This window comes from Barbus barbus (genome assembly GCF_936440315.1).
Source record: "Barbus barbus genome assembly, chromosome: 48".
NCBI lineage: Eukaryota > Metazoa > Chordata > Actinopteri > Cypriniformes > Cyprinidae > Barbus > Barbus barbus.
The window spans coordinates 2,416,265-2,434,109 of NC_136726.1; the positions used below are offsets into that span (position 1 = coordinate 2,416,265).

Consider the following 17,845-nt stretch of genomic DNA (forward strand, 5'->3'; position numbering starts at 1 on the left):
AAATGTGTATTTACACTCGTATGATGGACAACACATAAAATTATAAGCCTGCTATGCAGCCAAGAGAGCAAGACAGGCCAGGATTACACAGAACAACAGTCAGAGAAGACAAATTGAGTTGATGTGAGGAGAACAGGGCAGGTGTTTGGTGAGAGATCAGTGTTAGCTTACAGATATACACACGTTAGATAATGTAATCAGGCAATAAGCAATACATGCTGTCAACTCTAGGCATTGCCTTGTTCAGTTTAAGATTATCCATCGACTCAATTATACTAAAACAAAATTACATAGACTTGTGACAAATATCAGACTGATGTAGCCACTCCCTAGCATGTTCTTTGTTCTAAATTAATCTCAGATATTTTACACAGTGTAATACACTCAAAAAAACTTTTTGGTCTAAATTGATATTTTATGTAATTCAATTACATAATTTTCCATCCATTTATATTACATAGTTTTAACATAAACAAATCAATAAACTTAATGTGATTCATATCCATCAGTCATACTTGAATGAAACAGGTAAGATTTATGTAATAATTATCAGCAAAATGCTCAGTGTTCACGTGTTTCAACACTACAGAGTTAAAGTAGCATTGAAGCAGGGTAGGAGTTAAGAAGACAATTATGTGATGATTGACCATTAATGATGAACAGCTGTTGTTATCAAGCAGAATAACTGAAGGAAAGAGAAACACAAGAACTACAACTGACTTCAGCCACAGCCGAAGAAATCAACTGAAATAAAAGACATTAAATCTCTCAAGATCTCATTAAACAACTTCACAAACATCAACTTCACATTACTAACCAGATTTACTTTATTTCTGTCAGACTTCTAGAGAAGCTCTTATTGAGAATTAGCAGATGTTTAGATGCTTTATTGTTTTGTTTGAAATCACCATCAAAGAGACCAGTGTTTCCTTTCGTTGGGCTCTTAACCCTAGACATTTTGGTGTTAATATTACATTGGTTGCTTTAATTGTGTGTTTGTATAAAACACACACAGCTTAGCCAGCAAAGCCAAGTGAAAAAGAGTTGTGGGCAGATCATCCACTGACCTCATGTCAAGTCCAGTATCTGATTATATGGATATTGTACTGCTTTAGATTTTTATTATAGCTTACACTGGTTGTCATGGTATGTAAAAAATATCTTGGCTTGGATGGATGGTTTCATTGAATACCTTGGCAAAAATATTTAAAAACAAAAAAAAAAAAAAAAATTGTAGTGTTGGGGGTATTCCATGAACAGAGTTGAGAAGCACAGGTCTAGGGGGTTATTTGAATTTTATTTCATATTCATATTTTTCTATACATATATTTATATGTATTTAATTAATCTTAAACATCTCAGCCTATAGGCCTTGATCTCTATACCTGTTTAGGAATCCAAAATGGGCCTTTTGGTAAAGAAGGGGTTGTAACAGGAAATCAAATGTCTTTGTTAACGTTCAGTCCTACAAATCAGTATGATAATTTTTCATACTTAAACTAAATATAGGAAGAATATGTGGGATATTAGGATGGATAGGCTCTTTCAGAACCTCTTGCACCAGGCTGGTAGAAGAATCAAGGAAGCTTCATTCCAAAGAACTCTTGCTTCTTTTCAAAGTAGTAGTTGAATCGAGCCATGGCATACCTTAGAAAGATTGAGAAAGAGAAAAGAATGAATATATATCAATGCTAAATATTTCTTGAAAGGAAAACCTTTTTTAACAGCAACAGTCAGTAAAAATTACTAATAAAGCTACTAACAACTTTAGTAGAGAGAAAGTTAAATCTGGAAATATGTCAGACTTTTGTTACTTTTGGCACATTGTAGCAAGACAATAAAATAAAGTGAGAGAAATTAAAAACATCTAAAGCATGAGACAACAAAACCCACCAGAAAGAAAGCACAACATAAACATATAAAAAAGCAGAGAAAACAAACAAAACCCTGATTTTCTTTCAAATTGACAACCCCAATATATATATATATATATATATATACAAGTCAGGTAAAGAGCACCTATATATATATATATATATATATATATATATATATATATATATATATATATATATATATACAAGGCCTAAAACTAACTTTTTGCCACACCTGCCAATGGCCGGTGACGTGATCAAATTTACCAGCCAAAAATTTGTTTTACCGGCCATGAAATTCTTCTTGCAAAAACAGGCAGTTATTACTGCTACAGTGACTAAACATATTTACAATGTTTTGAATTTGTCCTGCTACTGGCTTCTTTATTAAATGCATTTTCCCTCAATTTTACCTATTAATTATAGCCATTCAACATTACAGTATAATTGAAAGCCATTATTTTTTAACATTTAATAGGCTCTGAAATATTTAACAACTTTTAATTTGTGATTTAAATTTAGTAAAACAATCTTCACATAAACTATAAATTGTATATGCCTAAACTATACAGATTAATCTTTATTCAGCTGGGTAACGATGTTTACCAGGTATAAGAGCTGGATGCATTTCTTCATATGGTAGTTGAGCTCTCCCCAGTCGACCTCCTACTCTGAGAAGTCCTTCTGTGTCAATGAATGGACAGAGTTTGCTAAGAGGACTTGACTTTTGTACAGACTGACCTTGTTCTAGGCGTTTAAAGTCATCTCTGTAGACTTCTCTCTGGACAGTTTGAATGATTGTGTCTCTAGCCTGCTTTAGCTGCTCTTCCTCCTTATGTTGGCTGCAAATGTGCGACCCATGACAGACACCTTCTGACCCAGGCTTAAAGGACTTGGCTATGTGTTGCAACTGCGCCACAGTCTTCAACAGGGAGCTCCATCTTGAAAATCGCTGGAACCTTTCACTTCCAAGGTTTCTTTGTGACAGGTTAATAACACAGGTAACGCATTCAGGACGAAGCTCTGCATCCGTTTCGGGACTGACAAGAGTGTAGGGCCTTTTTTCAAGTTCGTGTTGTCCTGCACCCAGGTGGAATGGGGGACCAGTAAACCAAAATGATGAAGTCAGTTGCTCGGAGGGGAGGCCTCTGCTAGCAGCATCAGATGGATTAAGGTGAGTAGGCACAAAGTTCCACTGATGTGGCTGCAATGAGTGTCTAATGCGCTGTACTCGGTTGTGAACGTAGACATAGAAACGCCTTGCTTCATTGCAGATATATCCTAGCTAGCACTACATTAGAATCAGTGTAGAATCTCACATCATCCAGTATTTTGTACAGCAGCACACAACTCAAGTCGAGGAACAGTGACATCTGGCTTTGGAGCTAGTTTTGCTCTGCCGAAGAGGAAACCTACTTCACTGAGACCATCTGCGTTCGTCATTTTCAAGTAAGCTACTGTGCCAACAGCTTTAGTAGAAGCGTCACAAAAGACAATGATCTCTTTTCTGTGTGCAGTAGACAACGAAGTGGATGTATACATTCTTGGGATTTTCAGTCCTTGGAGATGTTTGAGGGAATCTTTCCATTTCTGCCATCGCTCTGGTTTCTCTTTGGGCAAAACAACATCCCAATCGTCTGTATCTCCAGATATGTCTCTCAGAATGGAGTGACCCACAATGCTTACAGATACTATAAATCCTAGAGGATCATACAAGCTGTTAATGGTAGATAGCACTCTTCTCTTAGTGTAAGGTTTGTCGCATATGAATACTTGAAACACAATTGTATCTGTTGACAAGTCCCAGTACAATCCTAAGCTCCTTTGGATGGCTGGTGAGTTTGCACCAAGATCGAGGCCCTGTAGAGTAGCTGCCAGATCTTCATTCGGGAAGGCTCTTGGATGAGATCTTGTGTAGGCAAAGGTTGGATCATGCATACATCAACAGCCTCAGCTTCTGAACTGAATGATTTCAACCCATCATCCACGTAGATGGCGCTCAACGAAGAGTCTTGCATCACTTCCATAGTCCTGCTCTCCCTCTGCAGCGGTTCTCTTGAGTCCGTATACAGCTACAGACTTGAGTCAAACACTTGAGCACTTGAGTCAAACACTATTCTAGTCTTCCCAGGCTTTTGTGGGTGATAAATGCCAAAACTTGGGAGGTACCAACATTCCTTGTTGTCTCCAAGATGGGGCGCAATCTCCGCATGTCCTTTTTTGAACATTGTCTCCATGAATTCCACATAATGGTCTTTCATGTCTGCCTTCTTTTCCAGAGTATGGCGAAAGTTATAAGAGAGGACTGACAGCTTGGTCCCTATTGTTGGGCAGGCACTCTATGGGAGCCACCCAAATATTTGCTGCGTCTTTGGTGAATTCATTGTCCATAATATCCAGGAAAGCCACATCCTCTCCGTATAGTGCAAGCATATTGTCGTCTTTGGTTTCTTTGAAGATATGCTTCCCGATGTCATGAGATCGTTTGGTGCTCCTTATAAAGAGTCTGGGATCTTCACTTGTGAATCTTTCTTTAGAACTAATGCTGTTTTTGCAAGGCGTGAGAAAGCTGGGCATACCATTCTCAAGCCCACTAGTCTTGAAAGTGCTCAGCATGGGTTTGTGAGCTCTACCGAAACACACATCTCCTACAATCACCCACCCCAGGTCGAGCAGTTGGGCATATGGAGCATTGTGGGATCCATTTCGTTGTTTGCGGACCTTATGTGCACGGATATTTCTTCCAATGAGAATAAGAATGTCAGCTACAGGATCGAGAGGAGGTATCTGAGACGAAATGGCTTGAAGATGAGGATGGTAAGCAGCGGCTTCAGGAGTGGGAATTTCCTGTTTGTTGTCAGGGATTGAATTGCACTCTATGAGTGTAGGAAGCACCATTGATACTTTCCCATCTAAGGACTCAACCATAAAGTATTTTGCTCTCCTCCCACTAGTATCAACCATTCCTGAGCATGTTCTCATGGTGTATGGGAAAACTTCTCCTTGAACATTGAACATACGAAAGAAGGCTGACCTCGCTAATGAGAGGTTACTCTGATCATCCAACATGACATACATACGCTTCTTATCCTCAGGATGACCATCAGGGTAAACACTGACTAGACAGATTTTTGAGCATTACTTTCCTTTTAGGCCGATTCCACATATCTCTGTGCAGACAGACGTTGTCACTGTGGAGGTTGTCTCCTTTCTCTCCCCGCCTTGAGCCTCTGTTGGTGCTGTAGGTCTCTTTTCGAAACATGGAGCGGGACCATCATGAAGGGCAGAGACATGGTCCTGGCTATTGCATTCCGAACAATGTATAGTTATGTAACAGATAGAGTTCTCCTGGAGAAACCTTTTCCTTTCAGCTAAGGATTTCATTCTGAAACCTCTGCATTTCAGTGGTCACGAGTGATTAGCATAATACACGCCCAAACCAGTTCCATATAAGGGCTTTCCGCAAAGCGGCACTCATCTAGAGAAAGACAATTATGGCATCGAAACAAAAGACAAAGAAAAATAACTTTAACGATAATGAACGTGAGGTTTTGCTGTCGGAGGTGGAAGCCAGAAAAAATGTGTTATTTAAAAGCAACTGAACAGCCATTCGTCACTCTCAGCAAACATATCTGTGTGCCAGGGCACCTCCATCGGGGGGCATTTCAATTTCTGGGGGGGGGGGGGGGGAGCACAAATCACGTTGTGTGCGTGTGGGGGGGGGGGGGGGTGTATTCGTGAAGAGCGTGCAATCTGTGATCGCTTGCAGTTGCTGACGCTCGCTAAAGCTAATCGATCGCGTTCAGCAAGGAGGGGAGAGGATGGAAACTGGGAAGGCACAGTAACTCGTTTGGGGGGCCACGGCTCTCTCCTTAGATCACACGCCGCAATGTCTTCAAGCAGTACCAAGTGTGCCATGCCTCCAAACACAAGGTGAGACACAATAATCACCGTTTATATAAGCATAGATCAGGTGATTTGTTGTTTGGACCTCTAATTTTATATATACTGTATATATATATATTTATATAATTGGACCTCTAATTATACTTTATTATCAATTTTAACGTCTAGTTACTTTTCACCCACCCTGTACATAACATATCTAATTATATGTGGGGTTCTTTATGCATGCTTATAAGGCCCTGGGCGTACATGATTATTGCGTACGTGTGGTATAAGTTGTTCTTGAATTTTTTCGTACATTTAGAATAAATTTTAGTACGAAAGTTTTTGATGAATCATGATTTATTCGTGAAAACGTCCGTACGCACATTTCACGCAAAAATTTGTGCGTACGCATGTTTAGTGAATGAGACCCATTGTCTTGTCAGGTCAACTGAACCAGTGTTGACACTCACAGATGTATTCGATTCAACTTCTGTTTTGTTGACAGAAATGGAAGGTCTGAACCTTGACTGCTTCATTGGGATCCTTTCATCTTAAAAGGCAATGTGTTGGAAGATTGAAAAGAGAAGCTGAGATCTGTTCTCATATCAGCGTGCACGTTGACAAACTCAACAAAGTATGAAAAAGGTGGATATGAAGTAGACATTCCTTCTTGTATTTTGTTCCCTTGACTATCCAGGCCTCCTGAAGACTATGAGGTAGCTTCTCAACAACAGAATTTATCCCCTTTGATGTGTCAAGGAATCCAAGACCAGGTAGACTACTTTCCTCTTTCACTGCATGCACTTCCAGTAGCAGACCAAGCTCTTGCAACTGATTGAAATCTTTGTGAGAAATCTTAGTGAAGTTCTCTAAATGCTTGAATAAAGATGCTTCAATCACCTCTGGGGAACCATATTTTTTCTCTAGACATTGCCACAACTGCCTGAGGCCTGCTTCTGGATCATATACATGGGCTGCTCTTATTCTTAGAGCATGTCGAAGGGATTCACCTTCTTGCCACTTCGTAAGCAAATCAAGCTCTTCATTAGCCTTTAAATTCAGACCATCAATAGAATTCAAAAATGCTGTTTTCCATTGCAGGTAACTCTGGCTTGTTGTCTAATATTTTGATGCTGCTAGAAAGAAGATCACAACAAGCAAGAAATATTGCAAAATCAGACACCTCGCTGGAACGAGGTGCTGGCATACTTGGAGAGTGGGTTTTTTTCACATGAGAGGAAAAGCAATTTGGTTGCCTTAAATGCTGATACTCCTTTTGGTCATGTCTGCTTGTTGCATGTGCAGCATCAGGAGTAAACTGGCTGTTCCCAGGAACGTCTTTGTGCTTCGCACTTGCTTGATCGTCATCTTCCTTCACACTTTGATTCTGCGAAAAGTGTGTTCTGATGAATTCATTAATACGTTCAGCGGCGACGGAACTACTCCTTTCCAGTCCATCATTCGAACAGATTGCTGCAGATTCCAACACCCTTGCTGCTGCGAGAGCTGCTTCAGCTTCACCCTCCTCTTTCAGAGCATTTAGCGTTGCTTCAATCCTAGCCTTTTCGACCTCCATATCTATCTGACGCTTTGCAAACTCAGCTTTAGTGCGTGCGGCTTCTGCCTTTTCGCGGGCCTCTGCTGCAGCTTGGCTTCCATTAGACTTATGGGAGCGCCATGTGGTTGAAGCATTGCTGGCTGAAGATTTAGCCTCTGACCTAGTTTCCAATTTGAAAACTTGGCTGCGTTTCGAAGAGTGCGACATTCTGGATCTTTTCGTAAATGAAGTACATGTAATCCACTACACGGCAGCTTGCGTTTCTATGCAGTGCTTCGGCAGCGAGCTAAACAAAGCCCCCAGTAAAGGTCGTAGGCAGTTTGTGTTTTAGACTCTCTTTACTTTAGACCAACTTATGAAAAGATTTTTGTGTTCTCAAGGGCAAAACATGTAGGAAAGACATGGATGCACATTCATACTCTGCACCATATGCTCTGAAAATCCTAAAATGTCTGATGTATTGCTAAGAATAGAAGAGTTCTTGGAGTGGCCACTAGGTATCGGTATTCAACAACAAACTATAACATAAGGCCAGTATAACAAGCATATCCCCACCATCACACCCTCTGAAATTGAAACTACTGTATGGAATGGAAGGATGCCAGATGGAGGGGTAGTACAATCTGTAACCACCACCACAGCTGTTAAATAAACACAAATTATTCACAATGTTTTTGGTCATCTTTATTTCCTAATACAACAGCAACAGTTATTCTTTTTTTTACTTTTGGATTTTAAAATTCTTCCAATACTTGACCATCTCCTCTTCATCTGTCAGTGGTGCTGGTGCTTGCTGTCATCTGAGTTAAAGTCAGTAATTAATTTTATTACTCTAATTAAGAAATGTAACAGGTTGGATTAGATATTATTTAATTATGTGAAAAGAGTGTTAGACTATGTGGAAAAAGCTGCAGTGCATTGAAATAGACACTGAATGATATTTAATGGCAAATGTTTGTAAAGTCATTTAGCCTACACCCATGAACCTTTCATTCTTAAAGCTTTACCTTGATTGAATTGTGTTTTTATACTTCATTTTTAGCTGCTGCCACATTCTTGTTTCTTTTTTCCGTCTTTTTCTTTTTTTTTTGGCCATGGCATACCATTAAAATTAATATTAGTTCAATAATTTACAGTTTTCACCTCTGATATTGTAACAGTTATTAAGTTATTGACAGTTATTAAGAATTAAAGTTACGCATTGACTCGGAAGTACGCAAAGGTATTTTTGGCGGGAGCTGTTGCCATGGTGAATCGTAATTTCGGAGCTCCACTAATCATGACTTTTCATAGTCGTGGGTGCACGTGCTAAACTCAGAATCAGCCTACTCAGAGTTGAATAAACGAACACAATTCAGACATTCTGAAACTGAAAACTCTGAGTTTCCCATCTAAAGGAAAGTCAACTCAGAGTTCAAGTTTAAACTCAGAGTTGGTTGAACCTCCTTATTGAAACGGGCCCCTGAACATCCATGCTTGTTTTTATCTTTCCTACATCTTCTAGCAACACTGCAAAAGGTCCTGTATGAGTTTGTCTGAGTGTGTTCAGAATGACTTGAATGTCTGATAGTGTGTGCCCTTCTAATAGTTCTGTCTGTTACAATCTGTAAAGATGGCATTGGTTAATGCACATACGATTATAAATAAGACTTTTTGTAGCTCAAAATTAGCCAGTGTGCATTCCGACTCATTTTGCCAGCATGGGTCACAAATGACTTACTCAACAGAATGATGTCCTCCACTGGCTCAAGCCTCGCGTTGAATCCTGTTCTTCTTCTGAGATAAATACAAGGCTTATTCCCCACAATGTGTTTTCTAATGAATCATGCTGCTTTGTTTATCGAGATGATGAGGGTTTACAGGTTTGATGATCACAATATTAATAGCCTGAGTGAAGCCTGATCCGCATTACAGATAATGAGCTCAGACGTGAAACACTATACCTGGCATTAATTTCATATGGATTATGGGACACGGGAGATAGGACAGAGACTCAAACCAGGGTGCACTCTATAAAAATGCTGGGTTAAAAAGGGACAAACCCAACTGCTGGCTGAGTTCATGGGTGGAATAAACATATGACAGGACTTTTATGTTCTGACCCCTGGACTTTACACCTCTGTCAAATGCAGGGTCAAAACAACCCAACCGCTGGGTTTGTCCCTTTTTATCCCAGCGCTGGGTTATTTTTAACACAGCATTTTTTACAGTGTGCCTATAAGCAAAAAATATTGTATATGTCCTGCCCATTTGCACAGTCCACTGTGCTACAGCTCTGACAGAAATTTTAAACACAAACCCAAATGCTTGAATTACATTCTATTTTCCCTCAGTTTGCCAAATATTGGGAATTGATTATTAATTTAAAAAGTAAGGTAACTAACCTCTGGAAGTCAAAGTCAATGGTGGAATGTTTTGCCTGCAGTAGAGCCCATAGACACCAGAAAACATGAGCCACCTATGGAAAAAAAAATGAAATCGTCTTAAATTGGAAAATTTACAAACATGGCAACAACCTATTATCTGGCCCAGGGGTGCCCAAACCTGGTCCTGGAGGGCCGGTGTCCTGCAGAGTTTAGCTCCAACCCCAATTAAACACACCTGAACCAACTATTAAAGCTCTTACTAGGCCAGGGGTAGGCAAGTTCGGTCCTGGAGAGCCGCAGTCCTGCAGAATTCAGATCCAACCAAAATCAAACACACCTGAACAAGCTAAGCAATGTCTTCAGGATTATTAAGGCTACAGGCAGGTGAGGTTTTGAACTCTGTAAGAATGAACATGCCTAACCCTGTACTAGGCATATTAGAAACTTCCCAGCAGGTGTGCTGAGGCAAGTTGGAGCTAAAGTCTACAGGACACCGGCCCTCCAGGACCGATTTTGGGAACCCCTGATCTAGCAAATTAACATTTACCTCACCCAGCATTACAATAGTTTATAAAGCACACTACTAAAGATCGCAAGCATTCCTTCTTTCTCCTCTGCTTATCTGGGATCTAGTCCTGGTAGTAACTAATTGAGTAAGGCCTCCCATACGTCCTTTCACCACCTTTTTCCCAAGAGATATAATCCCTGCAACACATCCTGGGATTTAATACTGTCATATGGAAATTATGTCAGTTGCGTTGAAATATTGCAGCAGAGCGATGATATCTCAGATTATTATCTAGTTTTGTGTATATTCCATATAGCTAAAGCTGTAAAGCTAACTCCTTGTTACAAATATGGTAGAACCATCACTTCTACCACAAAAGACTACTTTATAAATAAGTTTCCTGATTTATCTCAATTCCTCAGCATATCCAATAGCTCAGAACAACTTGATGATGTTACAGAAACTATTGACTCTCACTTTTCTAGCACTTTAGATACGGTTGCTCCTTTACGCTTAAGGAAGATTAAGGAAAAGAGTCCAACACTGTGGTATAATGAGGACACTCGGGCCCTAAAGAGAGCAACCCGGAAAATGGAGCACAGCTGGAGAAAAACAAAATTAGAGGTATTTCGTATTGCTTGGCGGGAAAGTACCCTATCCTACAGAAAAGCATTAAAAACTGCTAGATCTGCTTACTTTATGTCTCTTTTGGAAGAAAACAAACACAACCCCAAGTATTTATTTAATACAGTGGCTAAATTAACAAAAAATATAACATCAGCAGGTGCGGACATAACCCAGCAGCATAGTAGAAATGACTTTATGAACTACTTTACTTCCAAGATCGAAACTATTAGAGATAAAATTGTATCCATGCAGCTGTCAGCCACAGTATTGCATCAGATCAGTGCACTATACTGTAGATCCCCTGAGGAACAATTCCAGTCATTCTCTTCTATTGGAAATGGAGAATTGTATAAACTTGTTAAATCATCTAAACCAATAACCTGTATTTTAGACCCTGTTCCATCTAAGCTGCAGAGGTGCTTCCAGAAGTAATAGATCCTCTTCTGAATATTATTAACTCATCATTGTCATTAGGATATGTCCCCAAAACCTTCAAATTGGCTGTTATTAAGCCTCTCGTTAAAAAAAACACAACTTGACCCCAAAGATTTAGTTAATTACAGACCGATCTCAAATCTCCCTTTTCTGTCAAAGATAGTAGAAAAGGTAGTATCCTCGCAATTATATTCCTTCTTAGAGAAAAATTGTATTTGTGAGGAATTCCAGTCAGGATTTAGACCGTATCATAGACTGCTCTCATTAGAGTTACAAATGACCTGCTTCTATCATCTGATCGTGGTTGTATCTCTCTATTAGTTCTACTGGATCTTAGCACTGCGTTCGACACTATCGACCACAACATTCTTTTAAATAGACTAGAACACTTTGTTGGCATTAGTGGAAGTGCATTAGCATGGTTCAAATCGTACTTATCTGAACGCCATCAGTTCGTAGCAGTGAATGAAGAGGTATCATATCGATCACAAGTGCAGTACAGAGTACCTCAAGGCTCAGTACTAGGGCCGTTACTTTTCACGCTTTACATGTTACCCTTGGGAGATATTATCAGGAGACATGGTGTTAGTTTTCACTGTTATGCTAATGATACTCAGCTCTATATTTCTTCGCGGCCCAGTGAAACACACCAATTTGCAAAACTAACGGAATGCATAGTTGATATAAAAAACTGGATGATGAGTAACTTCTTACTGCTAAATTCTGAAAAAACAGTGGTGTTAATTATCAGACTTAAAAACCCCACATGTAATAACCTAGAACACTATCTAACCCTTGACGGCTGCTCTGTAAATTCTTCGTCATCAGTTAGGAACCTAGGCGTACTTTTTGATAGCAATCTTTCCTTCGAAAAACATGTTTCTAGCATTTGTAAAACTGCATTTTTCCATCTTAAAAATATATCTAAATTACGACCTATGCTCTCGATGTCAAATGCAGAAACATTAATTCATGCATTCTTGACCTCGAGGCTAGATTATTGTAATGCTTTATTGGGTGGTTGCTCTGCACGTTTAATAAACAAACTCCAGCTGGTTCAAAATGCAGCAGCTAGAGTTCTTACTAGAACCAGGAAGTATGACCACATTAGCCCGGTTCTGTCAACACTGCACTGGCTCCCTATTAAACATTGTATACATTTTAAGATCTTTCTAATTACCTATAAAGCCCTGAATGGTTTGGCACCTCAGTATTTGAGTGAGCTCTTATCACATTATAGTCCTTCACGTCCGCTGCGATCTCAAAACTCTGGCCATTTGATAATACCTAGAATATCAAAATAGACTGCAGGCGGGAGATAGTTTTCCTATTTAGCTCCCAAACTCTGGAACAATCTACCTAGCACTGTTCGGGAAGCAGACACACTCTGTCAGTTTAAATCTAGATTAAAGACCCATCTCTTTAACCTGGTTTACACATAATACACTATCGCATTTCTATAATTCAAATCCGTTAAAGGATTGCTAGGCTGCATAAATTAGATCAAGCGGAACCGGGAACACTTCCCAAAACACCTGATGTACTTGTTACATTGTAAGAAGAATGGCATCTACGCTAATATTAGTCTGTTTCTTTCTTATTCCGAGGTCACCGTAGCCACCCAGATCTAGACTATATGCAGATCAGATGGTGGATCAGCACCTAGAGATGACCTCTACAGCCAGGACACCTAGATGAGCCCCAGAGACTGATCCCCAGATAAGACCCTGTCTCCAAGACGGCCATCAGGACAAGACCACAGGAACCAGATGAGTCCTTTGCACAATCTGATTCTGCTTTAGCCCAGAATTAAACAGCTGATTTTGTCTGGCCAGAGGAGAATGACACTATTTCGATAAACTATTTCCCTGTCTAAATACTGTAAAGCTGATATAAAGCCACCCAGCTTTATATCAAGCTGATGTAAAGCTGCTTTGACACAATTTGCATTGTTAAAAGTGCTATAAAAATAAGAGTGACTTGACTTGACATGACTTGGTATATATACAGTACACTTGGTAAGAATCGTTTGGTTTGTAATGCATACCGAACCGAAAACCTCGTACCGAACGGTTCAATACGAATACGCGTATCATTACACCCCTAGTCTACACACATAATTATTAGAAATGTACATCATCAAAAATCCCTATTGGACCAATTAGTTAAGAAAATCAGTGTCATTAAGATAAGGCAAGTTAACTGCAATGGCACCTACCATCAATTACCTAATAAGTAACTTGGTCCATGTTTATACCCCCCAACTTAAGTGCTGCATAACGTATTCTGTACATTAACTAATAGGTACATACACCAGTACGAACATTGTAAGTCTATGGAAATAGGACTGTAAAATAAAGTGCACCATTTTACATAAACATTACACAGGGATTATCAGTTGTTCAAACTTTGTAAGCACTGTTGTGGAAAGCAATTTAGTATTAACAGTCCTACACAAGCAATTGAAAAACAGTCCTCTTTTTATTAGGTAAGGTTAGGATTTACCAAGCGTACCATATATACCAAGTACAGTATGTGTTTTGTTTGTTACCACATAATACCACATTTTTCCTTAGGTGCTACACATTTACCATGTACATATCATTGTATGTACAGTAATGTGTCTTATTAGTTACCATATACAGATACTGTAAGGATGTGCCTGTTTGTACCCACTTGTCCATAAGTACTACATATTTACCATATTCAAGCTTTATATGAAGGGCTTTAAAAAACTCAAGATAATAGTAGCTATAGTTTATAGCTTCTGTTTAAATCAGATGTAGTGTTTGCATGTAGTCCTGTTCCAGGTTTTCTGTTCAGCATCCTAACTCTGACGTAAACACGTAAGCACGTCGAGAGTGACGAAGTAACTAAGCCTGTGTGATTGCCACGGAGTATGTGAATGATATAGAAAGTAAACTACACGTTTGATAACAACTCTTCCTGCCTACGCAATCTTTCTTTTCTTATACCAAAGGATGATACAACTTGGCAACGAGTGATAAACAGATCTGAACCCAAACGCATAACAAAAACAGCTGGTTGGATCACACGGACCGTAAAATGATGTCTCTCCCACACTTCCCGATGTTTCCCGATATTTCCCCCTTTCATGCAACATTTACTGTCACTGTTTGACATTTACATTTTGCCAACTTCACAACTGTCAATCTAGCCCCCTCCCCCAGCCGCCCCAAAATACTCACCAAGGAGAACTTGCAGACTTGTACATAAAGTTCCAGAACTTCTTTCTTGGTCACAGTTGAATCCACACCACTGAACCACTTGAAACTCTCCAGATAAGCAGTAAGCCAATCAAACTGAAGTTCACAGCTAGGGTACAGGCTGGAGTCAACATTATCGATACCTCAAAATTCAAAGACAAATGATCTCTTAGTGTATTAGATAGACAGGAGTAAAAGTCATATCTTTTAATGTTGGTTATTGTTACTTTTTTTTTGAAAGTTGTACCTGCAAATTCATTGAAATGGTTTCCAATATCATATGCTTGGTAATTAAAATCTGCATATTCATAGTCAATGAATTTTACTGCGCCTACAATCAGGGGAGAAACAAGTTGTTATCAGTCTATGGAAAACAGTACAAGACACAATGAAATAAAATGCAATGCACTAATGAGTGTCAAAATTATTCAGTATATAATCAGTTCCTCCAGGATTTCGTGGGACTTTTTATTTTATTTTTGAGACCTAAATTGAGACAGAGTGTGTGGCAGCTTTTCTCAAAATTTGTGGCAAAAGTTACAGCATTTCTTGTAGTTTTGCAGTGGAAAAAAATAGCACAGACAACATTGTTATGACATTTTTATTTATTTTCTAACCTCAAGATCCACTTGGGCTCTATAATTGTTAAAAAAAGAACACTGAGAGAAACAAAAAGAGAAACTTAAGTGTTGTCCTCTTACCCTATAAAGCCTATTATATCATAATTTATACATAGATTTCTAAAGACTTTAAATTAATAACATGACCCAAACGTTGTTGAAAAATCTCTAATACATCTCTAATACAATTATTAGCAATAATAATAATAATAATAATAATGTTAAATTGTACCAAATAATGATACAACAGGCATTTGAAGAACATGTATTTGTTCCTCTTGCAATCATCTTTGTAGGCATACTGAATTCTATACTGTTATAAAAACGTTTTGCCATATGAATAATATTTTGGTCTGTTTGGGTCTCTAAATAAAAACTGGTGTATCAAGTATGTCAGAAAAAAAAAAAAACTTTAGTTTTTTTTATTTAAATTTTTTTTCTAAAAAAAACCCAAACAAACAAAAACCCTGACTATTATTTAATTATTTGAAGCTTACGTGACTAATATATTTAGTCACGTAATATAATATAATATTATAATTTCTTGTCCATGTTGGGGTTGTTCAGAATATGCAATCCTCTTTAATGTGGCATATAGGCACTGTTGATTAATTGATCTGGGGTGCATTTCCCAAAAGCATCGTTAGCTAACTATGGTCGCATCTCCATTGAACTCTATTGGTAATGACAGAACTTGCGACCATAGTTGCTTTTGGGAAAAGTACCACTGGTTAATAGAAAAGATGTCATTCAGAGTGTGCACGCTTCTGTGCATGTGTTTGTTAGAGATAATGCACATGTGGGAGCACATGAATTTGCAGAAGCAACGGCTCAAACAGAAATTGTGATCACACAACGAGTCTATGCCCAAACTATGACGGAAATCTGTGGTAATTTAGAAAAATTGCAAGTTCTTCCAAATTATGCTAAATTTGTTTGATTTTGCATATTTGCACTGATCGCAGAATTGCGAAATCCTGGAGGGATTGTATTATGGCTTCACATTACGTCAGTATAGCTAAATGCACCAAAATATCTGCTATAAACATTAATTGAATACAATATGTTATGCTAAAATTAGCAGATGGCAGATAGCGTGTATGGCGTCGTGTGGGTGAACGGTTTGCTGATGTCAACGTTGTGGATCGAGTGGCCCATGGTGGCGGTGGGGTTATGGTATGGGCAGGCGTATGTTATGGACAATGAACACAGGTGCATTTTATTGATGGCATTTTGAATGCACAGAGATACCATGACGAGATCCTGAGGCCCATTGTTGTGCCATTCATCCACGACCATAACCTCATGTTGCAGCATGATAATGCACGGCCCCATGTTGCAAGGATCTGTACACAATTCCTGGAAGCTGAGAACATCCCAGTTCTTGCATGGCCAGCATATTCACCGGACATGTCACCCATTGAGCATGTTTGGGATGCTTTGGATCGGCATATACCACAGCTCCTGCCAATATCCAGCAACTTTGCACAGCCATTGAAGAGAAGTGGACCAACATTCCACAGGCAACAATCAACAACCTGATCAGATGTGTTGCACTGCGTGAGGCAAATGGTGGTCACACCAGATACTGACTGGTTTTCGGACCCCCCTGGACCCCTCCAATACAGTAAAACTGCACATTTTAGAGGGACCTTTTATTGTGGCCAGCCCAAGGCACACCTGTGCAATAATCATGCTGTCTAATCAGCATCTTGATATGCCACACCTGTGAGGTGGATGGATTATCTCGGCGAATGAGAAGTGCTCACTAACACAGATTTAGACAGATTTGTGAACAATATTTGAGAGAAATAGGCCTTTTGTGTACATAGAAAAAGTCTTAGATCTTTGAGTTCAGCTCATGAAAAATTGGGGCAAAAACAAAGTATATAATTATATATAAAAGAATATAAAAGAATAATTTTGTTCAGTGTAGTAGAGGTCTGTAAGGATGTAAGTTGGTACCCGTACAAGGACAGTTTGATCTAAACTAGGAACAATCAAATAATAAGAATTTGAAATCCCTCACGCAGCTAGCTAAGACCTCAGTATGTGTGTATGTATGTGTGAAAGAGAGAGAGAGAGACACAGCATGTGCACAAATCAAGTTGCATTAAAATTAAAATATTTATATACTTATATATATATATTTATAAGTATATAAATATTTTAATTTTAATGCAACTTGATTTGTGCACATGCTGTGTCTCTCTCTCTCTTATATATATATATATATATGTGTGTGTGTGTTTTTTTATTAAATACAAATTTATCTATGAAATGCTGACTCAAACCTGACATGAAACTCAACAGGTTTTTGTTCTTGAGTGCAGTAGCAGACTTCTGTCATATGGCCAAAACCTCAATTTACACATAAAGAAAGGCATAATTAAAACAAACTCAAACTCGACTATTCTAATAAATGTTAGTCACCTTCTTCTTGGTTATAGATGACATTTTTAGTCAGGAGGTCATTATGACATAGTACTACTGGGGAGTCGATATGGGTAAGATAACTCTTCAATTCCTCCATCTCCTTGATGATTATTTTTAGGCTAGGTGCCTCCACATGGGGACTGGATCTAAAGAATAAAAGTGTGCAAATTAGTAATATTTTGGCGGAGTTGAATTGTATATTATTCTTTTTGTCATCTCATAAATTTTAAGGAAATACATGAAAGCTGTCCAAAGAATTCATGAACCAGCAATGACTCTATGCAGTTTAGTTAGTCATAAATT

At 38.7% G+C, this 17,845-nt stretch overlaps 1 protein-coding gene across 1 annotated transcript in view; it reads right to left on the reverse strand.

Annotated features, from left to right (window-relative positions):
• Positions 1-1,279: 1,279 nt before the first annotated feature.
• Positions 1,280-17,845, reverse strand: part of LOC306866851 (ethanolamine kinase 1-like) — a 31,323-nt gene continuing 14,757 nt past the window's right edge. Inside the window, exons 4-8 of the mRNA XM_079412243.1 lie at positions 17,540-17,688; positions 14,734-14,817; positions 14,469-14,629; positions 9,708-9,781; positions 1,280-1,647 (exon numbers count right to left, since the gene is read on the reverse strand). Of these exons, the coding sequence (XP_079268369.1) occupies positions 1,578-1,647; positions 9,708-9,781; positions 14,469-14,629; positions 14,734-14,817; positions 17,540-17,688 (538 nt within the window). The 3' untranslated portion in view covers positions 1,280-1,577. The remainder of the gene's footprint in view (positions 1,648-9,707; positions 9,782-14,468; positions 14,630-14,733; positions 14,818-17,539; positions 17,689-17,845) is intronic.